The sequence below is a fragment of the Dioscorea cayenensis genome, chromosome 18 (assembly GCF_009730915.1).
Source record: "Dioscorea cayenensis subsp. rotundata cultivar TDr96_F1 chromosome 18, TDr96_F1_v2_PseudoChromosome.rev07_lg8_w22 25.fasta, whole genome shotgun sequence".
Classification (NCBI taxonomy): domain Eukaryota; kingdom Viridiplantae; phylum Streptophyta; class Magnoliopsida; order Dioscoreales; family Dioscoreaceae; genus Dioscorea; species Dioscorea cayenensis.
The window spans coordinates 20,936,600-20,961,730 of NC_052488.1; the positions used below are offsets into that span (position 1 = coordinate 20,936,600).

At 38.0% G+C, this 25,131-nt stretch overlaps 3 protein-coding genes across 3 annotated transcripts; 1 reads left to right on the top strand and 2 right to left on the bottom strand.

The window, feature by feature from the left end:
- The first annotated feature begins 9,155 nt into the window (after positions 1–9,155).
- On the top strand, positions 9,156–11,193 carry LOC120282909 (protein LAZ1 homolog 2). Its single transcript, XM_039289740.1, has 8 exons — positions 9,156–9,305; positions 9,376–9,432; positions 9,549–9,657; positions 9,890–10,056; positions 10,131–10,219; positions 10,310–10,559; positions 10,632–10,871; positions 10,968–11,193. The coding sequence occupies exons 1-8, from the start codon at positions 9,156–9,158 to the stop codon at positions 11,178–11,180; spliced, it is 1,275 nt and encodes a 424-aa protein (XP_039145674.1). The 3' UTR covers positions 11,181–11,193.
- On the bottom strand, positions 11,163–18,676 carry LOC120282093 (inter alpha-trypsin inhibitor, heavy chain 4-like). The gene is made up of 13 exons (XM_039288826.1): positions 18,144–18,676; positions 17,338–17,490; positions 17,023–17,235; positions 16,814–16,903; positions 16,533–16,649; positions 15,928–16,212; positions 15,579–15,735; positions 14,887–14,964; positions 14,251–14,351; positions 13,067–13,237; positions 12,422–12,496; positions 11,872–11,967; positions 11,163–11,788 (listed from the first exon to the last, which is right to left on the bottom strand). Exons 1-13 carry the CDS (start codon positions 18,531–18,533, stop codon positions 11,453–11,455), a joined length of 2,262 nt encoding a protein of 753 aa, XP_039144760.1. The 5' UTR covers positions 18,534–18,676; the 3' UTR covers positions 11,163–11,452.
- Positions 18,677–21,829: 3,153 nt separating this feature from the next.
- On the bottom strand, positions 21,830–25,051 carry LOC120281883 (protein STRICTOSIDINE SYNTHASE-LIKE 4-like). The gene is made up of 6 exons (XM_039288581.1): positions 24,838–25,051; positions 24,500–24,721; positions 24,274–24,347; positions 22,600–22,836; positions 22,373–22,505; positions 21,830–22,287 (listed from the first exon to the last, which is right to left on the bottom strand). The coding sequence occupies exons 1-6, from the start codon at positions 24,982–24,984 to the stop codon at positions 22,006–22,008; spliced, it is 1,095 nt and encodes a 364-aa protein (XP_039144515.1). The 5' UTR covers positions 24,985–25,051; the 3' UTR covers positions 21,830–22,005.
- Between the last annotated feature and the right edge of the window lie 80 nt (positions 25,052–25,131).

A 25,131-nucleotide genomic window follows, 5' to 3' on the forward strand; every position in this document is an offset into this window, starting at 1 on the left:
GTCTACGACCAGAAAGAGGTACTCCTAAGTAGGTAATTGGGAGACAACTTCGGGAGCAACTTAGGATTCTAGCTGAGGAGTGATGAGGTTGGAAGCCGTAGTTAGAGGAGTACAGGCAGCTTTTCGAATAATTAATGGTTAAGCCAGAGGACCCCTCATAAAGATACATGATTAGTTTGATGATATGAAGATCTTCTTTTCCTCCAGTGGAGAAAATAAGAAGGTCGTCAGCATATTGAAAGTGACAAGTGTTGTCGGTATGATTCAAGGCCGGAACACCCACCAAGACTTTAGATTTAAGAGCGTGGAAGAACATGGTGCTCAAAACATCAGCGGCAAGGGTGAAGAGCAATGGGGAAAGAGGATCGCCTTGCCTTAGGCCTCTTTTACACCGGATGTAGCCCTGAGTCGTTCCATTGATAATAAATTGGGCCTTGGAAGTACTAAGAATGGAGTGAACCCAGGAGATCCATTTAGGTCCAAAGCCTCTAGCAGCAAGGATTTCGAGCAGAAAATTCCAGTCAAGAGAGTTGAAAGCTTTTGCAAAATCCACTTTAAAGATGTAACCAAGACGTTTTCGTTTTTGTAAATTGAAAATGATTTCTTGTGCACCGACAATATTGTCCGCAATGCATCTGCCTTTGATAAATCCGGATTGTGATTCGTCAACTAGCAAACTTATAACATTACTGAGGCGATTGGCAAGGATTTTGGAAATAATTTTACAGGTGGAATTGATAAGGCTGATGGGACGAAAGTCCTTCACATCACCTGGCGTGTTATTTTTTGCAATAAGAGTAATGTGTATCCAGTTGATACGTTCGAGGTTGATGGTGCCTTCGAAAAATCCTCATGAGTTTAACAAGAGTGTCTTGGAGAATGGTCCAATGTTTTTGAAAAGAAGAAAATAGGGAAGCCATTCGGACCCAGGGAGCTTTGTCGGGGTTAAGTCCAAAAAGCAGACTTGTTTGATTTCTTGATGAGTGAAAGGAAGTTCAAGGTGAGAGAGATCAATTCTTTCCTTATATTCAAAAAAAGAAAATGCCGAGTCAGGGAGGAATCTATTTGGCAAAGAAAGTACCAAAAGACAGGATCGGTAGTGATCGGGTGAAGATTCTACCAATTTGAAAAATTTCCAGTCAATCCAATTGCCATTTTGAAGAATACGAGGTATGTGATTTTTTTATTTCTCCCGCCATTTGCAACTTGGTGAAAAGAATTTAGTGTTAGAGTCCCCTTCTCTAAGCCAAATAATCCTAGAACGTTGTTTCCAGTAAATTTCTTCCTGGTTTAAAATGTTGTATAATTCAGAGCGGATTTGGGAAAGTCGGTTGAATTCTTCTTCAGAGAGAGGTCTAATTTCACCAATGATGTCAATGGAGTGTAATTCGTCTAGGAGACTACTTTTGAGGATCTTAGAAGCGCAAAAATTGTTCTTGGACCAAGTGCGGAGGTTGGATTTCAAATGAGCGAGTTTTTTGGAAAAGATAAATGCTCCACAGCCAACAGGGTTTGGTTCTGACCACCATTCATGAATAAGATTGATGATGTGGGGGTTGGAATACCAGAATTTCTCAAATTTGAAGGTTCGGGATCTCTTAAGGTGTAATCCAAAATCTAGACAGATAGGAGAATGATCCGAACCAAATCTGGGAAGATCAAATTGAGATGATCGGGGGTATAAGGCGGTCCAATCATGAGAATAAAGGAATCGATCAAGTCGAACCCAGATAGGGTTAGATTGTCCATTGGACCAGGTAAATTTTTTCCCATTAATGGGAGGGTCGATGAGATCAAGTTCACTTAGAATGTTCTGGGATATGGTGATATCTCTAGGATTAGAGATACCGTTATTTTTGTTGTCTAAGGAAAAAATCGTGTTGAAATCGCCACAAATAACCCAGGGGGTTGAAATGAGATTTTTTAGGATTCGGAGCTCATTCCAAAATTCGGGCCTGATGAGTCTGAAGTTTGGTCCATAGACACTGGTGCAAGTCCAAGTGGAGTTATCAAAATGATTAGTAAATTTGACGGAGATGGTAAAGGATCCCTTATAAATTAAATTACCAATAAGTTGTGAACTGTCCCAAGCGAGGATAATACCTCCAGCAGTACCTTGGGCCGGTAAGTATTCAAAAGAGTTAATGCGTTTGCCTCCAATTAATCTCCAGAGAGAACTATGGATGTTTTGAAGTTTAGATTCTTGGAGGCAAATAATATCAGCTTTGCAATTTAAAATAACTTCTTTGACTAAGTGGCGTTTAGAGGGTCTGCCTAGACCTCTAACATTCCAGCATAAGATTTTCATATTAATTTTATCATAATATATATACATAGAAATAATATCTATTATATATACACCTATATAATAAAATGATTTATTAATTCCAAACTCACCTTAGTATACAACTATATCATGCATCTTCTTCGCTTCTTCAACTCGATTTATTCTGAAGGTTTAGTAAATATTGAATTTAACTCATATAGATATCATTCATCTATCTAATTTTATTCAAACGTAATTAATAAAAATAAGAACAAAAAAAATATTTATTTATTTTTTAATTTTTGAGGACGAAAAGTCAGAACTCTGAAAGACCAGTATGGGACATGAGGGTTAGTTAGTCAAAGGAACAATCTTGACCGTCCATCATTTTCATCATCACTCAGTGCATGATTGACACGTGGTCTTGTTTTTGAGCGAAGGAGAAGGTTAACTTAAATTGCTGATGCGAGACAGTGTAATCATTTGGGGGAGCGGTTACCGTTTCGCGCGCTAATGTTGCTATGTTTCGCCACGTCAGCAAATCAACAGTTACGTGTCCTTTCTTTGTTAACCCTTTCTGGTGCTGATCCATTCCAAACTCTAGGGTTAGGGTTTCCAAACACATTGCTGTAACTGGACTTGGATTTTAAGGTTTGCTATCTATTTTCCATTTGAATTGCTTGGATTTTGTTGAAGAGTAGATATAAAGAAGTCAATTGTTATGCATGTGTTTGTTAAATTTGTTAATTTGAGGATTTTGTTGTTGTAAATGAAGAATCATGATTTTTACTGGTTGTTGTAGTTTATTAATGATGGTAACTCGGAGTGATTTGAAACCATTGTCTTCATTGCATTATTTGATTAGTTTATTAATTTCAGGATTTTGTTGTTCTAAATGAAATATCATGTAGTTAATGTTCAATGTTTACTGGTTCTTGGAGTATCTTAATGTTTAGTCACTAGCAGTGATTTGAAAACATTGTCTTGAATTTTAATTGCATTACTTTTTTTTTCCTCTTTATTTGAGCTAATTGGGTTTCAGTATGATTTCTTTGGATGTGTTCAAGATTAAATATATGTTTCTCTGTTTTCTTAATGTGCACAAATTCGGAGATTATATGATACGACCCGATCCCAGTCGTACCAAATCAACACCGTTCGAGCCGGTGAAAGCTCCGGGAACAATGGTTAGGAGATGAGATAGGAGGAGAAGTGAAGATTCTCAGAGTTTCATTTCTTCATTCACTGCCTTTTACATACCTCCAACCTAGCTTATATCCCCAAAATAAAAATACAGAGACCCTGCATATATTCCCAAACAAGCTAAAACGACAGCAACAAAAGCTGTGCTAACATCAAACCCAAGAACTTTTTTCTGACAACATCGCATAGCATACCATGCTCCCACTATCCCCTGTCTGTTCTGTGATCACTCCACGTAGTTCACGAGCCAAGCTGGTCGCGCCTTGGTCCGAGTCCGTTTTTCTGTCGAAACTTCTTCCGTGACGCCTTGAGTTGGTTCCACCACACCTGACAACATCGCCTGAGTCGTATCACTCCCGCCACCGTCGAAAACCACCTTGTCCTCAAGGTGGAAGTCTGAGAAATTTCTGCGAAATCTTTTGAGCGGCTCCCAGGTAGCGTCTTCTAGCGTTGTGTTTTGCCATTGCACCAGTACTTGTTGTTGTGGCCGTCCTTGGTTGAGCACCATCCGTGTAGCACAAATGGCTACTGGTTTGGGTTGAGGAGTATCTTCACCGAAACCGGGTGGTAAGGGACATGTCCCAGCTTCAACTTCCCCTTGGAATGGTTTCAATGTAGATATGTGAAAGACGGGGTGGATGCGACTGGTCGCTGGTAAATTTAGCCGATAGGCGACGGGCCCGATGCGTTCCTCCACCGTAAAAGGTCCATAATATCGGGGCGAGAGCTTTTGGGATTTCCGTCGAGCCACCGTGTTCTGACGATAGGGTTGCAAGCGAACCAATACCCTGTCTCCTACTGATAGTTGGAGCTCACGTCTCCGGGCATTGGCTTTCTGTTCCATTCGTTGTTGTGCCCGGCGGAGGTTATCCTTCAATGATCTCAACACAGCATCTCTCTCCTGAAGAAGTTCTTCAAGTGCCTCGAGTGTTGTGGCTCCTTTAGAGTAGGTCGGGATTGTTGGAGGGGCTCTACCATAGAGCGCTTGATAAGGTGACATTTTGAGACCACTATGGAAACCCAGGTGTTGTAAGAGAGCTCCAGCCCAAGTGAGGAAATCGACCCAGGTGGTAGGTTGGTCATGAGTGAAGGCCCGAAGGTATTGTTCGATCCCACATTTACTACTTCCGATTTAGCCATCGGTTTTGGGGGTGATAAGGGTCATCTGTGCTGTGTCGCAGAGTAGTGCCACTGAGTTCAAACAACTTTTTCCAGAATTGGCTTACAAACACTGGGTCTCTGTCGGAGATGATAGTACTTGGAAAACCATGATGCTTGATCACAGTGTTGGCAAACATCTCAGCCACTTTGGTAGCCGTAAACTGAGTGGGGAGCGCTGCGAAATGTGCCGACTTTGAAAGGCGATCGACGACCACCATGATGGCGGTACACCCTCGCGACGGCGGAAGGCCGACAATGAAATCCATTGTTACCTCATCCCAAACCATCGAAGGAATAGGCAGTGGTTGGATTAATCCGGCTGGTGCTTGCGTCGTAAATTTGATTTGTTGGCACGTCACGCACTTTGACACATAGTCCTCCACGTCTCTCGCATGTATGGCCAATAGAAATGGGATGATAGTCGGACCAAAACGCTAGACGCCCGCATGTCCGACCCGGTGGTGTATCATGGAATTCACGAGTAGCGCTCGCAAGAGAAGATTGCGGACTGATATAATATCGATTACGAAAGAAAAGAATCCCATTCCGAAATGCATAAGCAGCCGATAATTGCCCTTCCGTGAATTGGCCAGTGCGGTCTTTGAGATCAAGGAATTCAGAATTCTCTCTGCGAAGGACCTCCATGAACTCAGGAATAGGTTGGCTGGCTAACTTCAGGCAATGGAACCGTCGACTAGTGGAGGTCTCTGTAGGCTCCTCGTGCATTCGGGAAAATGCGTCTGCTGCCAGATTGGCTCGTCCCGGTTTATACTCTATCCGAAAGTGGTAACCAAGTAGCTTCTGAATGTATTGTTGTTGCTCTGGTGTTTGAATCACTTGCTGCAGCAGTTCTTTGATGCTTCGATGGTCAGTTCGAATGATAAAAAAATAGCCTAGGAGGTATTGACGCCATTTTCGGACAGCTTCCGAGATGGCATAGAGTTCCTTGAGGTATGTCGAGGATATGCGCATGCGGGGACTTAGCTTGCGACTGAAATAAGCAATTGGGTGTCCCGTTTGCATGAGCACCGCCCCAACGCCTGTGTTTGAAGCATCGGTCTCGATGACGAAAGTCTCTCGGAAATCGGGTAACCTGAGAACCGGTGCTGTCACCATGGCCCTCTTGAGAGCTTCGAAGGCTGCAGTAGCACAGTGCGACCACTTGAATCCATCTTTACATAGGAGATCAGTGAGTGGAGCTGCAATAGTGGCATAGTCACGGATGAATCGCCGATAATATCCGGTAAGGCCAAGGAATCCTCGTAGCTGTTTCTGAGACGTTGGAAGGGGCCAGTGTAACATAGAGTTTATCTTCTCTGGATCTGCTCGCACGCCTGATGGTGAAACAAGATGCCCCAAGTATTCGATTGTCTCTTGGCAGAAAGAACACTTCGAGAGCTTGATGAAGAAATTATGTGAGTGAAGGCAAGCTAATACTTGTTCGAGATGTAAGCTGTGGTCCTCCATTGTTGCACTATAAACTAGTATATCATCGAAGAAAACAATGACGAAGCGACGTAGATAAGCGGAGAGGGCTTGATTCATGGCAGCCTGAAATGTAGAAGGGGCATTAGTTAAACCAAAAGGCATAACTAAAAATTCGAAATGACCTTCATGAGTCCGAAACGCCGTCTTGTATATATCTCGAGAGTTCATCCGAATTTGGTGGTAACCAGCGCGTAAATCCAGCTTACTGAACACCCTCGCCCCGCCGAGCTCGTCGAGTAACTCATCAATGGTAGGAATCGGAAACTTGTCCTTGATAGTCACGGCGTTGAGAGCTCGATAGTCCACGCAGAAACGGAAAGTTCCATCCTTCTTCTTCACCAGTAGAACTGGGGAAGAGAACGGGCTACGACTGGGTCTGATGATGCCTTGTTCCAACATCTCACGCACCATTCGCTCCATCTCATTCTTTTGGAAATGAGGATAACGATAGGGTCGCACATTCACTGGCTTCGCATCCGGGCTGAGGTGTATTTGGTGATCGATGGCTCGATGCGGAGGAAGCTGAGTGGGTGGTTCAAACATGGATTTGTAGTTCTCCAGTACTCGAGACACCACCGGAGGCAATTCAGTTTGCAATGTCAAGATAGACGAAGCCTCTGTGCTGACCCCTGTATGTGACGCTTGTAGGGGAATTTGGTGGAGCTCAAACAGGCTGGAGTATTTGGTCCTCTGAATCAGGCCTTGTAGTTGATGGAAGGATATGGGTCGAGGTGACTGCGGTACATCACCATGAAGGATCACAGAGATGCCCTGCCACTGGAATTCCATCGACGGTTCAGAGTAATCATGGGTGACCTTCCCTAGCATTTGCAGCCATTGGATACCTAGAACCAAGTCCGGTCCTTCAATGGGGAGGACATAGAGATCCACCGAAAATGGGAGGCCCTGCATTTGCAACATGACCTGAGGGCAATAATAAGAGCATACTAGGTAGTCGCCATTACCTACGTACACTCGGAAAGGTGGAATGGTTTGAATGGGAAGTCTCAACGCCTCAGTGATGGTGGGTTTGATGAAGTTGTGGGTACTCTCGCTATCAATGAGAACCTGGTAATATTTCCCGGCTATCTCACCTCGCAGTCGGAGAGATCGGGGGTTCTCAGTTCCGGCCAGAGTGTTCAAACTGGAGATGTCACCTGTGACGAGCTCGGCCTCAAGTGTGGATTGTTCTTCAACCTCTTCCTCCTTGGGTTCCATAGGTTCATCATCATCTACTCCTAGAAGCGGGAAGAACTTGCTCCTCGACGATGACCCGAGGGCCAAACTTTTGGTCACAATTGAAGCAGAGCCCTTTTGCTCGGACGGTCCCGAGATTTCGGTTGGGGAAAGGCGTCGGATGGGTAGCGGGGTGGTGAGGTATGAGGGTGTTAATTTTTGAGGTGGGCACGGGGTCCGAGTGATTGGAGGTAATGCTAGTAGGGGAGCAGGTTGGGTTCTAGCAGGAGCTTGTAATGGTGGTGGGTGTTTTACTGGTAGAGGTGTGGCCGTGGTTTGTCGGGGTGACCATTTAATCCAAGATCGTGAATCGTTCTTGGTCTCCTCCGCGCGAGCTTCATATGCGTGAGCAAGCTCAAAAAGTCTCCATTAGGGTGGACGGCCGAGATAACCTCAATTCCACCGCTAACTCGGGAGCGCAACCCGGTGATGAAGAAGGAAATTAACAAGGGTTCAGGTATCCCACAGACTTTTGTTCATCGAGCTTCAAATTCGATTGGAATTCCGCCACCGTGCCAACCTGCTTAAGTTTGGATAGATTTCCTTGGTAGTCTTCGAACTTTGATGGACCAAACCGTTTCTGGATGTGTAGTAAAAACGTTGGCCAGGTAGTGATGAGGTTGTTAGCCTTCATCCATTGAAACCAGTCGGATGCTGGTCCCTCCATGAGAAATGATGCAAGGCGCAGACGAAGAGTCGCTGGGGTGTTATGAAGGCTGAAATATTCCTCAACTCGGAAGCACCATGTAGTCGGGTCGCTACCGTCAAACTTTGGAATGTCCACCTTCAGAGCACGGAGATATGGAGTAAAGTCTGATCCGCCAATCGTCGGTTCACCTGACTGCACCGGAGTAGACGGACTAAGCATCGGGTCCATTTGTTCCGTGCTGCCCAGAAACTGGTCGCGAAGATTGTCCATACGCCCCTCTACTTGTTGCACATATTGCTTGAGAGATTGGAAATCTACTGCCTGGCTTTGTAGTTGCGCTTGAATGGTCTTCAAAACCGCGAGCACATCTTGGTCCGCCATGGTTTGTGCCCCGATCATCTCTCAACGAAAGCACCAATTGATACGACCCGATCCCAGTCGTACCAAATAAACACCGTTCGAGCCGGTGAAAGCTCCGGGAACAATGGTTAGGAGATGAGATAGGAGGAGAAGTGAAGATTCTCAGAGTTTCATTTCTTCATTCACTGCCTTTTACATACCTCCAACCTAGCTTATATCCCCAAAATAAAAATACAGAGACCCTGCATATATTCCCAAACAAGCTAAAACGACAGCAACAAAAGCTGTGCTAACATCAAACCCAAGAACTTCTTTCTGACAACATCGCATAGCATACCATGCTCCCACTATCCCCTGTCTGTTCTGTGATCACTCCACGTAGTTCACGAGCCAAGCTGGTCGCGCCTTGGTCCGAGTCCGTTTTTCTGTCGAAACTTCTTCCGTGACGCCTTGAGTTGGTTCCACCACACCTGACAACATCGGCTGAGTCGTATCATTATAACTTAATAGAGTGTGTATTGTGGACAAAAGTTCTAATAAATGTAACAGTATGCTACATCGATCTTGTCCTCGCTAATGCCTGACGATATTGATTCATGCGCTTGTGTGTGTGTTTGAGGAATTGAGTTCATGAGGTTAATTATCAACATTTTTACTTTAAATTTGTATGTAGCTTGGATTTATTTTTCGTATGTAGTGATATCTGTATTTGCATTTATTGGAGCTTTAGATTATACTCTTGAATGGATGTTGAATTCAATTAGCCATCATAGGATAGAGTGACATCGGGGAATGGCATTTAGTGAAATATCCGGCTACCGAGGAGTGTATGCAAACTTATACACACCAGCAATCATCATCGGAGGAATACTTGCTCTGATTGCAACTGTGCTCTCTCTATGGCTAATTTTGCAACATCTCCGATCATACAATAACCCTGCAGTAAGTTTATTAGTATTTCTAGAATATAGAAAAAAATTGAAATTTATTTCTCAAATTGAATCTTTTTCAGGAACAGAAATGGGTAATTGGTGTATTACTTATGGTCCCTGTTTATGCCATTGAATCTGTAAGCACAAACTACTTTTTCTTGTGCATTTCACAAGTGACTCATGATGTATCCAGACTATGTCTTAAATGCACAATGTAAAAGAAATGCAAATTTGCTCAGTTGCTTCTTTTCAGGTGATATCCTTGTCAACACCAAAATTTTCTTTAATCTGTGATATCTTGAGAAACTGCTATGAAGCATTCGCCTTATATTCTTTTGGAAGCTATTTGGTTGCTTGCCTAGGTGAACTCTTTCTTCAATTTTATCGACTGATTTATTACTGATTCCTTATGTGGTTACATGCCGCTCTTTTATTAAAAAGAAATCTTTTGATAAAAGTATATCCGGATAACTGCTTTCTTTGTCATGGAGAATTATTTGTGTATATATTCTCTTTTCTTTCAGTTGCTTGTTTACTTCTCAGCAATTTGTTGCCAATTTGTTTCAACTAAGCATAAATTAAATGCTATTTCAGGTGGCGAAAGGGAAGTTATAAAATTGTTAGAGAATGAGGAAAGGAAAAATCTTCATGAGAAATTGATCGAGAAAAAAGAGAGAAGAGTAGGTCATGAGTTCTTTTGCAACCCAAGTGTGCTTGGAGAAGATCTGTACATTATAGTAAAATTCGGTCTCGTACAATATGTAAGTCAAGCAAAATCTTCACAATTTATATTGTATTTGTTGCGTTTTTTTTTTATATAGTTAAAATTGAACAGATGATCTTGAAGACATTGTGTGCTTTCTTATCACTAATTTTGGAGATTTTTGGATTTTATGGTGTCGGAGAATTCAAATGGTATTACGGGTACGTTTGAAAGCCAATCCCTCAAATCTTCGTATTTGTATCAATGTTTTGTACTCATTCTCTGAATTGATTTCAAATTGCATAATATAGGTACCCATATATTACGGTTGTCATAAACTTCAGCCAAATGTGGGCATTGTACTGCCTCGTCCAATTTTACGATGTAACACATCATAGGTTGCAGCGGATCAAGCCATTGGCGAAGTTCATCAGCTTTAAGGCCATCGTCTTTGCAACTTGGTGGCAAGGTGTCGGCGTTGCTTTAATATGTTATTTTGGCGTCCTACCGAAAGAAGAGAAGATCCAAAATGGGATTCAAGAGTTTCTTATTTGCGTAGAAGTAAGTTCATTTCTTCTTTGAGAATCGAAAGAAAGTAGTGATATTTTCATTTATGTTGTTTGTTTTAAACAGATGGCTATCGCAGCTATTGCCCATATTTTCGTCTTCTCTCCTGAACCATATCGATACTTGCCTGTTTCCGAGGATGGAAATGTGATAACATCCGTGGATTCAAAAGCCAAGCGAAAGTTGGAGGAGGATGACGGCGAGGAAAAGCCTGCTATGGTTGAAGAAACTGAAACTCATGTCGAAGCTCCTGGAACAAGCATCACTGAAAGTGTTCATGATGTTTTTATCGGTGGTGGCGAAACTGTGAGTTCTCTAATTCCTTTCCATTCTTTTTCTCTCTTCATAACTCATAAACATTTATAGAAATATGTAGCTCTCACAAAGCTATGATGTTTACAGGTAGTTAAGGATGTGGTGTTAACAATCTCTCAAGCAATGGAGCCTGTAGAAAAGGGTGTTAATAAGATACAAGAGACCTTCCATCACATCACTCTCAGCTCCGAGAAGGATGAGGAAGAACCAAATCTCGAGATTAAAGAGCACGTCAAGGAGAATATCAAGGACGGTGTGCCCGAAGTCATAACAGAGGAAAGGGAGGTTAAAAAGCTTTGATCTAATAATAATTATAATTTAGAGCTGCAGCGCATTGTTGTTACAAACTTTCGCAGGCCGGATAAAGTCTATATTCAATAAGTTTGCGATACAATCACCAGGATTATATATATATATATATAACAGGTGAATTTTTGACCGGGCTTTTACAGGTGTGGATCAAATAGTAAAGACTGGTAGAAAGCCGAAAAGATAAAAACACACTACCAGTTGCGAAGCTCATTCTGCTGTACACTCACTATACAGAGGGAACTCAAGCTAAATAAGAAACACTAACCAGAACCATCACAACAAACTTCTGCGCAGCATTCAAAGCAAGCAAGGCATGATAGAGCAGTGCAGAGCTGCATCATTACGATCACAAACTGGTCGTTCAATTTAGAACAAGTTTGGATGCAGCACATGCAGCAGCAGCAGTTGCACATTCGGTTGCAGCAACCGACAGCCTTGTCCACCAAGAAGTGGTTCTCTGGTTGCTTCGGCATTAGAAATCCCGGGGGGTGGTTCTCTGCAGTGGCCGCTATGTTTCCAAATCCAATTCTAATGCCTTGTACCAAGTACTGTTCTTTGGCAGCTTCAAGGTTAAGGAGTTTGGTTTTCTTTGATTTCTGCATGGAAAATCATGAGTTTTATTTATATGTATGCGCATATGGAAAGCGATATAAATTATTCTCTAGTCTTTTGCAGTTACCTCTTTCGCTGTTTCTTTTATTTCTGGTTGATTCTGGCGTAAGACCAAATAAGTGTATTCTGATGGGATGCCACGTTGGAGGCTTAGTTCAATGACCTGCAAAAAATAGGACATAAAGAACTAGCGGACTTGGTTCCTAGTATGAAATTTGTTTTTTCATTACCATAAGAGAAGAAGTTTTCTTAAAATTTAGATGAGCATGATAAGTAACAAGGACTGCTGTGAGTTACATCTTTACATAAATGATTTGATTCGTGTTATGGAAAGAACATTTAAATTGCAAGAAACCATTTAATGCACAAAAACTGCTAACTATTTTGGCACGAGAATTTTGATGCAGGAATTTCATGAACAAGGAGGAGAGTTGTGAGATTCAGATCATGGTACAAAGATTCAATCAGGTTGGACAAGTTCGGCTCTTGAAGAAACTTGAGTTTTATCAGTGAACAAATGTAGAAGGAGGAAATAATAGACAAGGACTGAAAAAGGCAAAATAATTATGGATACGAAGGTACAAGGGTGTATTGTAGATAAGTAGGATCATACTAACCTTTCCTTCAAGATGTCTACTTTCTGAAAACCACGCCTGAGCCGTGAGTAGATCAATCTGTTGCTTCGCAGATATCTGTTCAAAGTAAATTGGAACATGAAAATGCATGCAGGGAAGAGTGACAGAATCTCTTATTAGCATTGCTGTTGCAATGCTGGCTTGCCACATTTGTAGAAGCTCAATGAATTATGAAAAAAAAATCAATGTTTCTTTGAAATGTTAATCTACTGAGTTTTTTTTCTAAAACACAAATGGAGTGTTGTTCCATGGTGGTATTGACAAGCTTATTAAAGCAATGGATTGAATATGCAACATTTCCCATAATACCCAGAGAGGGCAATGATCCTGTTTCTATGCATTGCTGTTGCAATGCTGGCTTGCCACATTTGTAGAAGCTCAATGAATTATGAAAAAAAAATCAATGTTTCTTTGAAATGTTAATCTACTGAGTTTTTTTTCTAAAACACAAATAGAGTGTTGTTCCATGGTGGTATTGACAAGCTTATTAAAGCAATGGATTGAATATGCAACATTTCCCATAATACCTAGAGAGGGCAATGATCCTGTTTCTAGTAGGGAAAAAATGCCCTGATCTCTAATTTAAATACTCAAAAAGGTGATTAAAGACGAAAGTTGGAGCCTTACTCTCTCAAGTGGGATGTCCTTTGTAATCTGTACTTGCAGATCAATAACAATATCATTTAAGTCAGCCAAAATGCCTCTGGCTTTAACAGAATCTGGAAGCTTGCCTTGATATCTTCCATACACAATTAATGGACTTTCAGCTGATAGATCTGGAATAGGCAAAGGATAAATCTGAAAAGAATGTGGAGTCATCAGAGAGAATTCAATTCAGCTAGATTTACTTGTAATAAGAATTGTATTTTTTTATCATTAAATAGCAATAGTCTGTCAAGGATTTAAAGATTGAGACAATAACCAATCAAACTTTAGTAGAAAGGATGCTTAACCCAGCAATTAATATTTTGAAGTGAAAATAATTAGGTATTAAATATTAAAGTATGTTATATACCACCATGTCATATCTAATGCGTTCCACCAGTAGGAAAGAAGAAAACAGTGAATACAATAACATTTCCTTAATGATTTGAGTAAGCGAGAACAGTGCCAAACTGTTTCCAGAAAAGGAATATAAGCAAACTACATAAAATTAAGGTGATCAGGTGCTTATCAACACATGGAGACTAGGATGGAAATTTAACACCATCCTGCAGGGGCATAACATCCAGACATGGCTGGGTTTGTGCGGGGATTGTCAGTCTAGCAAAAATCAGGGAGGAAGTGTGGCAGGGGAAGGCACTCACCATCCCAAATGGAGACAAATGGGAAAAGGAAAAACTGCAGGAAACCACTCTAAACTTATCTCTAAATCTCATAAAAACCTTTGCAAAGGTACTAATTGAGTCTAATGCCCTTCTAATCTACAAATTTTTGGGTGATACCCCCCTTGAGCTATATTCCATCCTTGGCCAACTTTGGAATTATAAATTTTATCTGAAACTAAAAACCTCTGCCTCTCTTCTAAGCCAACAAAAACACTAACCAGCCTCCCCCAGGTTTACTTCTGTTTACATTAAAGCTGGCATTCTGGGTCATTAAGATATAGACCAACTGTTGTTCAAACAGTGGACCATTGGAATAATGGAAACCAGGGTAACTACACAAGTATATGAGCGATTGAAATAGTGAAATGCTATCGATGCAAAAAAACCCAAGAACCATTTAATGTGATTTCTTCACTAGGAAATTTGCCAGACTGTTGATCATGAATGTTCAGCTGAAGCAAACCTTGTATAGTGATAACATACCTCAAGTGCATCAAAATGGTCAAAGACATCAACTGTTATATTTGCAACTATTGGTGATAAAGCTCTTCTGAACCATCTCTGCATTTGAGCTTCAATTGAATCTGGCCAAGGTAAACCAGGTTCTTAGTGAAATTATGTTGATATCATCATATAACTTTCTTGAGAAAAGACAATTATATGGCTGTTATCTACTCTGCTTAATCCACCAAACAGTTCAATGTGTAAAGTACCACAATAATACCAAAATTATTCTTTTCTTTGCTCAGTATATACTGTAGTTTCCAAACCTTAAGGTAAATAGTTCCAACATGTTCAGTATGTAGTCTGTAAAGCCAAAAGTAAAAGAAAATTCAAGCTTTCGGAGCTAAAACCAAAAGCAGCAGCCTGCTTCATATTAATGAAAATTCATCAAACTAGATTGTTTTTGGGTAATATTTCTTTGAGCATTGTCCAAAGACAAGTATACACAATTTGATATTACAGTAAGAAAAATGCCATCTTTATGAATAATCATAAATCAGTTTTATGGAAGAAACAATGGAAAAGTTTGACTTTATGCTACAAAATAAAAAATGAATAAGAATAAAGTGTGTTTTATAAATATCAAATGTAGTAGAAAATAAAAATACAACCTACCTGGATCATGAGCAACACCATACTGCCCTCTGCCGATTGACGCTAGCATTTGCAAGAAATAATGGTTGCAGAATGAACCTGTTGGAATAAAACATATAAATCAAGGAGAAAGGAAATCCCAGTTGAAAGAAACATCAATAAACTAATTTGATCATCTGATACTGGAAAGTTCACAAGAAACAGATGTCTAGAAGGCAAAGCAAAGCCCTAATTATTAGCCTTTCTTATGCAACCATGCCATTGTAGTGAAGCAATTTCATAGAATGTTGCGTTTAATGCTAGAGAACAATTTTGACAAGGTGAGCCCTTCCAAAATATACCAGAATGAGAAAATATCTGCAAGTTTAGAATATGATAAGTAATGAATGCCATGCTGGACCCTTGAGAACAGCTGATACTCATTGCCATGGTGACATTTGAAACCTGCCTACTTTGGTACTGAACCAAATAAAACTAAATAGAATCCTTGTGAACACCAATAAATGAAAATGACAGAGAAGAACAAACTAGGCAAGTTTTGTAGAAAATTCATGACCACAAAAACAGTTCATATTTCATAAGATTCACGGAAGAATCATCAACACTTGATATCCCATGCACTTCAAATATTTAGGGTGATATTACATCCACATAGTAGAAGTTGTATCATGTAGTCTAGCTTGAGGGAAAATTTGCATCAGTAAAATAATTACCTATACCAAAAGTAGAAATTCGAGGCTGCATAGGTTGATGATTGGCCACATGATTCTTCATGATACTGCAAATGTTCCGTTCCTCTTCAAAAGATCCATCAGTAATAAAAAATATATGTGGGAGTGAATCTGGTGATTTTGTCAGTAAACTTATTGCCTGATAGGAAAAACAAAATTTTAAATTAATAATTGCGATTTTTAGAGTCATCATCACATAAACTTATATCAGGAATGCAAAGTACTAATGAAGCCTGGGCAATCAGCTCCAAAAGCCAGCATCTTGAAAATAGGAAGGAAATGATATCTGTGAAACTTATATGCAATTACTTCATTAAGGAAAAGAAATCACCTTATTCAATGGCTGAGCAATCAACTGCTGAGAGCCACTTGCCCCACCTTCTGCAACAAAACTTTTGCTTATCCACTGGTTCGCTTTTTTTATCTTGTCCTCCGTAGCTAGCTCCAAAGTTGATGAGAACAAACTTATATCTTCATTGAAAGCTATGATGCCAAAATAATCTCTTGGAGCGAGCTGAGAGAGTGCTAAAATTATTGCATCTTTGACATTTTCAAGAGGCTTTCCTTGCATGCTTCCACTTATATCAACAAGAAAAATTACTTCCTTCCTGAATACCTGTGCCATAAATTAACTGAGATGGGATTTATCTAGCATGAATCTGCATACCTACTAAATAGGTTTATTCCATATGAAGCCTTGGACAAAGAAGAAAAATTGTTGCTTGGAGGTCTACAACTTCTTGAAATAAACTATTTATTTTCTAAGTTATGAGTCCTAAGCAAGCATTATGGTCCTTTTCAGCCGTATTACCCCTAATTTACCAACAGAAACACACTTTCTGTCACCCAAATTTAGGAAGAAGTCACAAGACAATTTAGTTTTAATTTAACAAAACATATTATAAAATTCAAATGAGAGCGTGAAGCTTTTCTTACCTTTCTTGTCTGATTACTTCCAGGAAAAAGATATAAGCAGAACATCTCTCTTTGATCAAAATCATGCATGGGAGGAGACTGTACCAGCATACCCCCAAAAATATCACTTGAGTAAACCTGTAAAAATGTAGTTGGAGTTATACAGTTAAAACAGACAAAGTTTTAAAAATATTTACATATGGTTGGTTAAATATTTAAAGATTGGATTCATCCGAATTAGTTTTTAAAAAATTTAAAGGTCAGATTTGTCTGTGTGTATGTAAGGAAATACAATAACTCACACTAAAGGCAAAAGAAAAGTCTTTGCGTGACCAACTGTCAGCTTCGGCTTCATAAAGAAAAGATAACTTCCCAACTTGTCGTGCTTTCTCCTGATCATAGAAAAAGCACATCTCACTAATATTATTAGCCAAAATCCACAATAACTTTAACTTCAAAGGATGACTAGAAGCTTAGAATATGTTTACTAGTGTCCCATAAGAATGTTCACCTTCAACGGATGGCTGGCATTTTGGCACAGAACTTCTTTCTCAGTACCACTATTCACATTCAACTGTATCTTTTCTCCTTTTGAGAAGACCTTTGGAATTGGAGTCACATATTCTGGAAAATTAAATGGAATTGTTATAATGAATTGCCCATCCTTATATGATAATTTTTGTGACCAACAGGCTTTGAGATGGATTTCGGATCCTCCACTAACCTTGAGAGAGGACAAAAGAAAAAACAAGATAGTTATTAGCATTAAAGTTAAATTAAACAGCTAGAAACAGTTATATGGAAAGCAAATGGATGCTTGGATCACCAGTGGTATTGTGCACGAAAAATACTGGGGATTCATGAAGCCACCATCTTCATTGTTCAAAAGTTTCTCTACATTGAGATCTTCCTCTGTTTGGATGACCTGGGTAGAGTAGGACTTTCTTTCGACATCAAGCTCAACACCTAGAATGGAACCCTGTTAGCCAGACATGCTGAACTTGAGATCCTGCCTTAATATTCTTCATTTTAACACTTATGATCATAAAGCGCCCACATTACATGCTAATCTAAAAAGGTTACAGGAATCCTATTCAAAAGAAAATCGAAAGTGGCAGTACAATTCTCGCATTCCACAACTCCCCACAAGTACAAAAGTATTGTGTAGCATACCTATTTCCTCACTAAAGATGCAAAGTAAAATTGTAGCAGAACAAAAATTAAAAGTAATCTCCAAAAAATATAAAGAAAAAGGTAAAGAAAAACCAGAACATTCTCATTCATCCGATTCTTATCAATTCAAAGGCACCATGATCAAATTCACAAACCTCACGCATTGATTGCATGCAAATCATACTCCAAAACACCATCAAAGAAAAATTTTAAAAAAAATGAAGAAAAAAAGAGAACTTTTTAATCCTCTTCATTTCAAGCCATTCCGCCCAAGACCAAAAACCTTAAAAAAACCAAAATTGAAGGTATTTTATCAATAAAAAATAAGGCCTCCACTATTATACCAAACACCAGAAGTAGAACCATAACTAGAAAATCAAAATCGTACAAAGAAAACCCCCAAAAATACAGATTATATATATATATATAGAATTAGAGCAATCGAATGTCAAACTCTACCTGCTCTCCCATCGGAATCACAACGCGGCAATTGCAGCTCTTGCTTCCCATCACACAATGAACCCGCCACCGCCCCTTGACGGTCACCAAAGCAGCGTCCAAGCAGCAATCGATCTCCAGAGCGATCTCCTTCATCTGCAACGGGATCAACGCCGGGGGATCGCAACTGCCATGCACATGCGGCTGGTAGCTGGGAATATCGGGGTTATCGACGATTCTCGGGTCCGAAATCACAGCGTAAGCCATAGGCGCCGTTGGGAGCAGCCCTGCCGCCATCGTAGACGATCGCTCCATGAATTGCTCAGAAGGCCGTGACGAGGGCTTTCCGGTGCAAATCCGCTTTGAGAGCCTCAACCCCTCCTCGACCGCCTTAGAGAAGTCCTCATCCATGACCCTCCGTTCAATCGGAATACAATAAGCCAAGCCTGAAGAGCTCGGACCTCGCCGGAGAAGGAGATGGAGCTCGCCGGCGATGAGAGAAAGAGAAAGACGGAAATGTTTAGCGCTTTCCTCGAAAACGTTAAAAATATAGGCTACCTTGCGGTGAGAATAAGAAACTCCTTACCGTTTGTTTACTTTAATAATTTCACTAATATTAATTAATTAAAATGTTTTTAATTGATAATATGAGTTACAAATAAATTAATTTCTATTTAACATGATTAACATCAAAGTTTCATTTTGCATTAATGGGGCAAATTGGCAATGCATTGGATTGGATTGGTTGGATTGACAAAAAGAACCATGATTGGAAATAAATATATATTTTTGGATTTTATTTAAATAAATATAAGTATGAAGACAAATCTAAAATTCCACTTTGGAATTGACATGAAAGAACATTGTAGTTATTTGTGTGGGTTATATACTTATATGATATGTTGGTAGACCCCCTTATGTTTGATTTTTCAACTTTGAAAGCAAAATAAAGAGTTCACAAATCTTTGTTAGTTGCAAGTCCAAATCACATGCCAAAGTAATAAACATATGGTGTAAATAACCTTAGATATATATATATTGAGTTATTAAAACAACAAAAACATAATATTGATAAGTCCCAATCTATTATTATATGCCAACAAAATTAATGGTACATTCACACCATTATTAACTTTCATTGCATTAAATGAGTTATGCGTGTGTGTGAATAAAATAAATTTTACTTATTTATTATGATAAATCACTTTCAAAGTGATATACATGTATAAGAAATTTTTCTTAAACACTAGATTCTACCAACTGTAAGTATTATTGATTATTAAGTGCTTTCACATTTCGTGTTACGGAAGAAACAAACTTATATTTTATATTGTGTAAAAGAGACCATATACTGTTAGGGACTAAGTGTTACGTATTACTTTTTTTTTTTTTCATTCACATATTCATGTTTTTTTATCTATTAGTTTTTAAAAGTATTTTTTAGTTTTTTTTTAAAATAATCTTTAACATTATATTTCAACTATTTTATTGGAATTAAATATGAGAAAAAAAATATTGAAGATATAAATTAAGATTAATTTTAAAATAATAATTAATTTTTTATAAAATTTTATGAAATACCTCAGTTTTTTAGTACATGATATTCAGTTAATCATGATAGTAGAAAACAGAACGATGGAGTATTTTATTTTATTTTTTTAATTATTGATTAAGAAGATTAATTAGTTTTATTTATTAGATGGGAACAGTGGAGGTGCGAATACCCACGGTACCAATAACAAGAACGCGGAAAGGAAGAGAGAGGTATCTAACTACAAGTCTACAACGTTCGGCGTATTAAACATTGGTGGGGCCCACAGGGAGGGCGATATAACCAATGATATCTTGCCACGTGGAACGTGGCGCCAAATAAAATGGCGCAAACCCCGAAGAAGCGACGAGAACGTGGTATTGGCCGGAAGGGTTTGGAACTTCGGGCGATGTATTGCCGGTTTTGCCCTTGTCGGCAAAGCTAGGCTTGCAAATGTGTTGGGGTATAAATGTAATTGAGCAATGGCAGAGACCGTTGGGTTGTCAGAGCTTTGGTAAGTTCGGAGGAGACAAAAGAAAAACACACTGAACTCGTAGTAATATCTAAAATCTGACGTGGCATATCAACGGTCACCTTTGATATTATCTGACCATCAAGAGATCGTGGTCGTTCACTGCGCCTCGAGATTAGTAACGTAATCAAACTCTTGAATTATTATGTTTTATTTCCGGGTAAATATTATTGTTGATCATCAAATTATACCTAATTATCAGTTTGGGTATCACATTTTGATTTATATCAAAATGGTCCCCCAATCTTCATTTGTTTTCAAAAAGATACTGCCCAAAGATTTCCAGTGAGTTTATTCTGACGTGGATACCGGCAATCCAATGTGGTTGTTGAATTTTCACATCACCTGCCCAATGGCATCTCAGCATGTGCCACATGGATCATAATGCCACATGTGCATTACTACGGCCACGTCAGCCCCCTTCTTTTTCATTTCCTTCTTCATTTTTTCTTCATCTCTTACATTAAGGAATCCCGAGAATCCAGAGCGTGGTGAACTGCAAGTGCTTTATGAGGGTGTGATCCCAGTTATAAAGGCAGCAGATCTGAAAGTTTGTATCCAAAGCTTAGTCTTTTATTAGGTTTTAGATATATATATATTCAAAGCTTGCTTTGCTTCAGTGGGAGTTCCAGCAAATCATCACCAATCAAAGTTATGAAGATGTTTGAACATCATTCACATTGTTTTTGCATTTATCTTTGCTTATTGTGTCTATTTTCCTATAAAATTACTTCAATGTAATTATATCCCTTGAGCACAATTATTGATCTAATAATATCCTAATTGTTTGTGTGACATTTCTCTTTTTGTTATAGAGACATTAAAAATTTATATTAATATTTTTATATAAACCTTGGTAATTACTAAAATTTAAGAGCACAAAAAATACTATAGAAACTAATCTGTAAAGATATACATAATATGTTGGGGCTTTCTTCTCAAGGATCCTGATCTTCCATTCCAGAGCCATAGGGCTTTCTTCCTCTCTATCTAGCTTCCTTGATAGTCCAATGTGGTTTCTTGAGAGATAGATTACTCACGGTTCAGCACCCTCCTCTCCTCAATGTTTCCATGGACTTGCTCTGGATTCTCATGATTCTTAAACGTGAGAGATGAAAAAGAGAAAGAAGAAGGATTTGGATTATCAGGATTCTCAGATTTGATAAATGAAAAGGAGTAAGAAGAAAAAGAAGAAGAAAGAAGAAGGGGGCTGACATGGCTTTAGTAATGCACGTGGCATTATGATCCACGTGGTACATGGCACTGGGCAGGTGATGTGGAAATCCGGCAACCACATTGGATTGTTGGCGTCCGTATCAAAATAAACTCATCGAAAACCTTTGGGCAGTCATCTTTTTGAAATGAAATGAAGATTGAGGGGACCATTTTGACCAAATCAAAATGTGGTACCCAAATTGATAATTGGGTATAATTTGGTGACCAACAGTTATATTTTACCCCTTTTATTTCGCGTTGTTATTTTGAATTTTTTTAAAAAAAAATTATATTAATTTTTTAAAATTATTTTTTTAAAAAAATTATCAATTTTTTTATATAATTTAATTATATATTTTTAATTTTTTTAAAATTTTTTTAAATAGACATGTAAAAAAACCAAAACAGTACATTTTAAAACAAAACAAATAAAAAAAAAACACGAGAAAGTATTAATCATAATTAAGTTACATTGCTCCTTTCCTCTTTTGGTATTTCCATTAGACAAATGTGTGCCTAATTTTTATTTATTAATAACTAAGAATATTTTTAACATTCAAAATGTAATAAAATAAACATCATTATTAAGAATTTTAAAAGTACATTTAATGATATATTAATCTAAAGATAATTTTCCCAATGAAATTGTTGTGAAGACTTCCGAAATAAAGATGGCCATCAAACTCAAGTGCGGAAGTAACAAAAGACATAATCCGACCGGTAGAATCATCAAGTGCGCTAATGAACGTACCGTTGGAAGCCACATTCACCACCATGACTCTTCTATACGCGGATCCTTTTAGCATCTCAACAAGACTTGGGTGCACCGATATCATCTTCTTAACCAAGCTCCATTTGTGAATCCAATCTAATCCTCTCCGTCTTAACTACAAAATTTTAATTAATCATTATTAATTAATTAAATATTTAAATTAAATGGAATTTAATTAATTAATTAATTAAAAAGAAAACCTGAAGAAGAGCAATCCAGAAAGATCCATCAGGGGCAAGATTGATGTTATCTGGAGCTCCAGGAAGGTTATCAATGAAAACATCCAATTTGCCTTCCAATTCTCCTTTCAACCAATATCTCATACACCTAAACCTGTTCATTAATTATCATATTACAATTATTTAAAAAATAACAAGAAAAGATTAATTAATGTTTGTGATGATTAATTAATTTATTAATTAATTACCTGAAAGTCTCACAAACAAGCAGGAAATCTTGATCCTTTGAAAGAGCAACACCATTGGCAAAGTAAAGTTGAGAGACAAGGATGGAGGTGGTGTTGGTGTGAGGATTAAACTTGAGAAGCCTGCCATGAGGCCTTGCTTCAAGAGCATCAAGATACCATTCATGGAACCCAAACTTGGTGCTAGCATCACTGAAATATATACTCCCATCCTTTGCTTCAATGACAGCATCAGCAAACCTATTTATCCATTGTATAACCAAACCATATTATTATTATTTAATATTTAAAAAATAGATAAATCACAACTTAGTTGAATAACAAGAAATCATGATAATTTTTTTATGTCAAGCGGCTAGGTCGTTAAAAAAGATAATGTCATGTACAAGCCTCAGCAGAGCAAACGGGGGCAACGCCCGTGCACACATGAATGTTGAAACTACCCACACACAATCATTACTTGCACTCTCAAAAAAATATATCATCATTTATGATTTAAACTCTTACCATTTATAAAGAGTTTTAATAAGGATTGACTACCAATAATCATTCGTCAAAAACTATGATAATTTAATAAAGATATATAAAATACCTAGTTGATACATGAGATGTGGACATACAATAAGACAATTAACATAATACTTAAGTGAGAAATGCTTTTGATCTATCAGTGATGAAGGCAAATGTTACAACACTAAAAAAAATTTAAAAAATAAAAATAAAAATTCGATGAATGGCACATGCGAAATAGTAATTGTGGAAGATCATTGGTTAAATAACACATGTGAAGCAAGTGTTTGAGCATCATAGGTGGGAGTGGGACAGAAGATCATTCATTATTATTGTTGTGGGACAGAAGATCATTCATTATTATTGTTGTTGTCATCTTTATTGTTTTAAAAAATAAGGACAGATTTTAATAACGAGAGAAGTAATAATTTGAGGGAAAAAAATTTTATTTTAATATTCAGGCTGGTAGGACGGACCGGACGGTAAGTGAGAACCGTCAAAACTCACCATTTGGAGGGGTGGGATGTGCCGGCCTATCAAAAATATCAAAAAAATTTTATATTTTTTTAGTTGTTGTGCCGATAACATCTATTACAAAATCATCCAAAAACATATATTAAAAACTTAAAACATACAATAATTTATAAAAACATCAATTACATAAAGATAACCAATATAATTATTAATTAATAACTAATTAATATAATAAAATTATGAATAGTCGCACTAATCTATTATATAGTATATAGGTTAATATCAATATATCAAATATATTATCTTCAAATAATATATATTTTTAATATAAATAAATTTTCAATTTTAAAAAATACTAGGCATGCGGAATAGTTGGCAAAATTACAGTAGCATGTATCACCTAGATTATAGATCTTTTGTCCCCACAAAAGTAAATTATTTAAATAAATAAAATTTTAAATTTAAAACATTTAAATAAAAATGAAGTTAAAATTAAAAAAATGTCGATATACCATTTTTTTCTAATTAAAAAAAAATCTAATGAACTTTGGCCAATCAAGGCTCATTTACATTCCCAAGAACCAAATACACATTATTGAGCAAATGCAGACAAAAAAGAAATAAATGCAGAATATATGGCAAGGACATTGTCAGTAAATGAATCTGAAATATCAAAACATTAAAATTATGAACCTGATTTGAGAGCCATCATCATCCACTTGAGAGGCAAGAACCACCACCCCTCCTTCTGCCACCTTCAATAATCCCTACATTCCAACATAACCATGTATACCATGCATGCATGAAACATATGATATATCATAAGTTTTCATAAATAAAAAATAACAATAATATATATCAATTTTGAAACTTTATATTATATTTAATTAAAAGAACATAATTAAGCATGCATGATCACCTTATGAGCATCACAAACAAGAAAACCTCCATCCATAGAAACAGTGATGCCAAGAAGGCCATCACCTCCAATCATCTTCCAACTCTCCCAAGTTCCATTGGAGTGCATCCTCTTCAGCCAACCATCTCTAGTAACAGTGTATAAAAACAATGAATCACCATCTTTTCCAATTGCAACATCCTCTGGACCAAGTAACTCTCCTTCTCCCAACTTCTCCACTTTCTAATTAAAGGAAAAGCAATACACAACAACATGTAGATATAAATATAAATATAAGGAAGTATAGTAATTCTTCATGAATTAAAAGATAAAAAGAAGAAGAAGAAGATGATGATGACCTGCAAGATGTTGTTGGAGGATGGAGGTTGAGAGGATGGAATGAGAAGGGGTTGAGGAGAAATGGGGGAGTAGAGGATTGCATGAAAGATGAAGGCTAAGAATAAGGTGAGCACTGAGGTGGTTATTGTGAATACAAGAAGCGTCATCTTTGCCTATAACTTCCAAAGAGAGAAAGAGTGTTTATATGGTATTGTATGAATAACAGTCTTTCTAAAAGATAAGATATGAGATCAAGTCATACATGATAAGGTGAAGAATTATTGTTGATGAATTTTGCTAAGATAAGTAACTTG

Excerpts from the sequence above, each read along its gene's own strand:
- LOC120282909 (XM_039289740.1), top strand. The coding sequence starts at position 9,156 with ATGGCATTTAGTGAAATATCCGGCTACCGAGGAGTGTATGCAAACTTA. Across the intron at positions 9,306-9,375 it reads GATCATACAATAACCCTGCA|GAACAGAAATGGGTAATTGG; the intron begins GTAAGTTTATTA and ends AATCTTTTTCAG. Across the intron at positions 10,220-10,309 it reads GAATTCAAATGGTATTACGG|GTACCCATATATTACGGTTG; the intron begins GTACGTTTGAAA and ends TGCATAATATAG.
- LOC120282093 (XM_039288826.1), bottom strand. The coding sequence starts at position 18,533 with ATGGATGAGGACTTCTCTAAGGCGGTCGAGGAGGGGTTGAGGCTCTCA. Across the intron at positions 16,213-16,532 it reads GAAGTAATCAGACAAGAAAG|GTATTCAGGAAGGAAGTAAT; the intron begins GTAAGAAAAGCT and ends TTTATGGCACAG. Across the intron at positions 15,736-15,927 it reads TTGCTCAGCCATTGAATAAG|GCAATAAGTTTACTGACAAA; the intron begins GTGATTTCTTTT and ends TTTTCCTATCAG.
- LOC120281883 (XM_039288581.1), bottom strand. The coding sequence starts at position 24,984 with ATGACGCTTCTTGTATTCACAATAACCACCTCAGTGCTCACCTTATTC. Across the intron at positions 22,506-22,599 it reads CTTGTTTGTGAGACTTTCAG|GTTTAGGTGTATGAGATATT; the intron begins GTAATTAATTAA and ends ATTAATGAACAG. Across the intron at positions 22,288-22,372 it reads TCTGGATTGCTCTTCTTCAG|TTAAGACGGAGAGGATTAGA; the intron begins GTTTTCTTTTTA and ends AAAATTTTGTAG.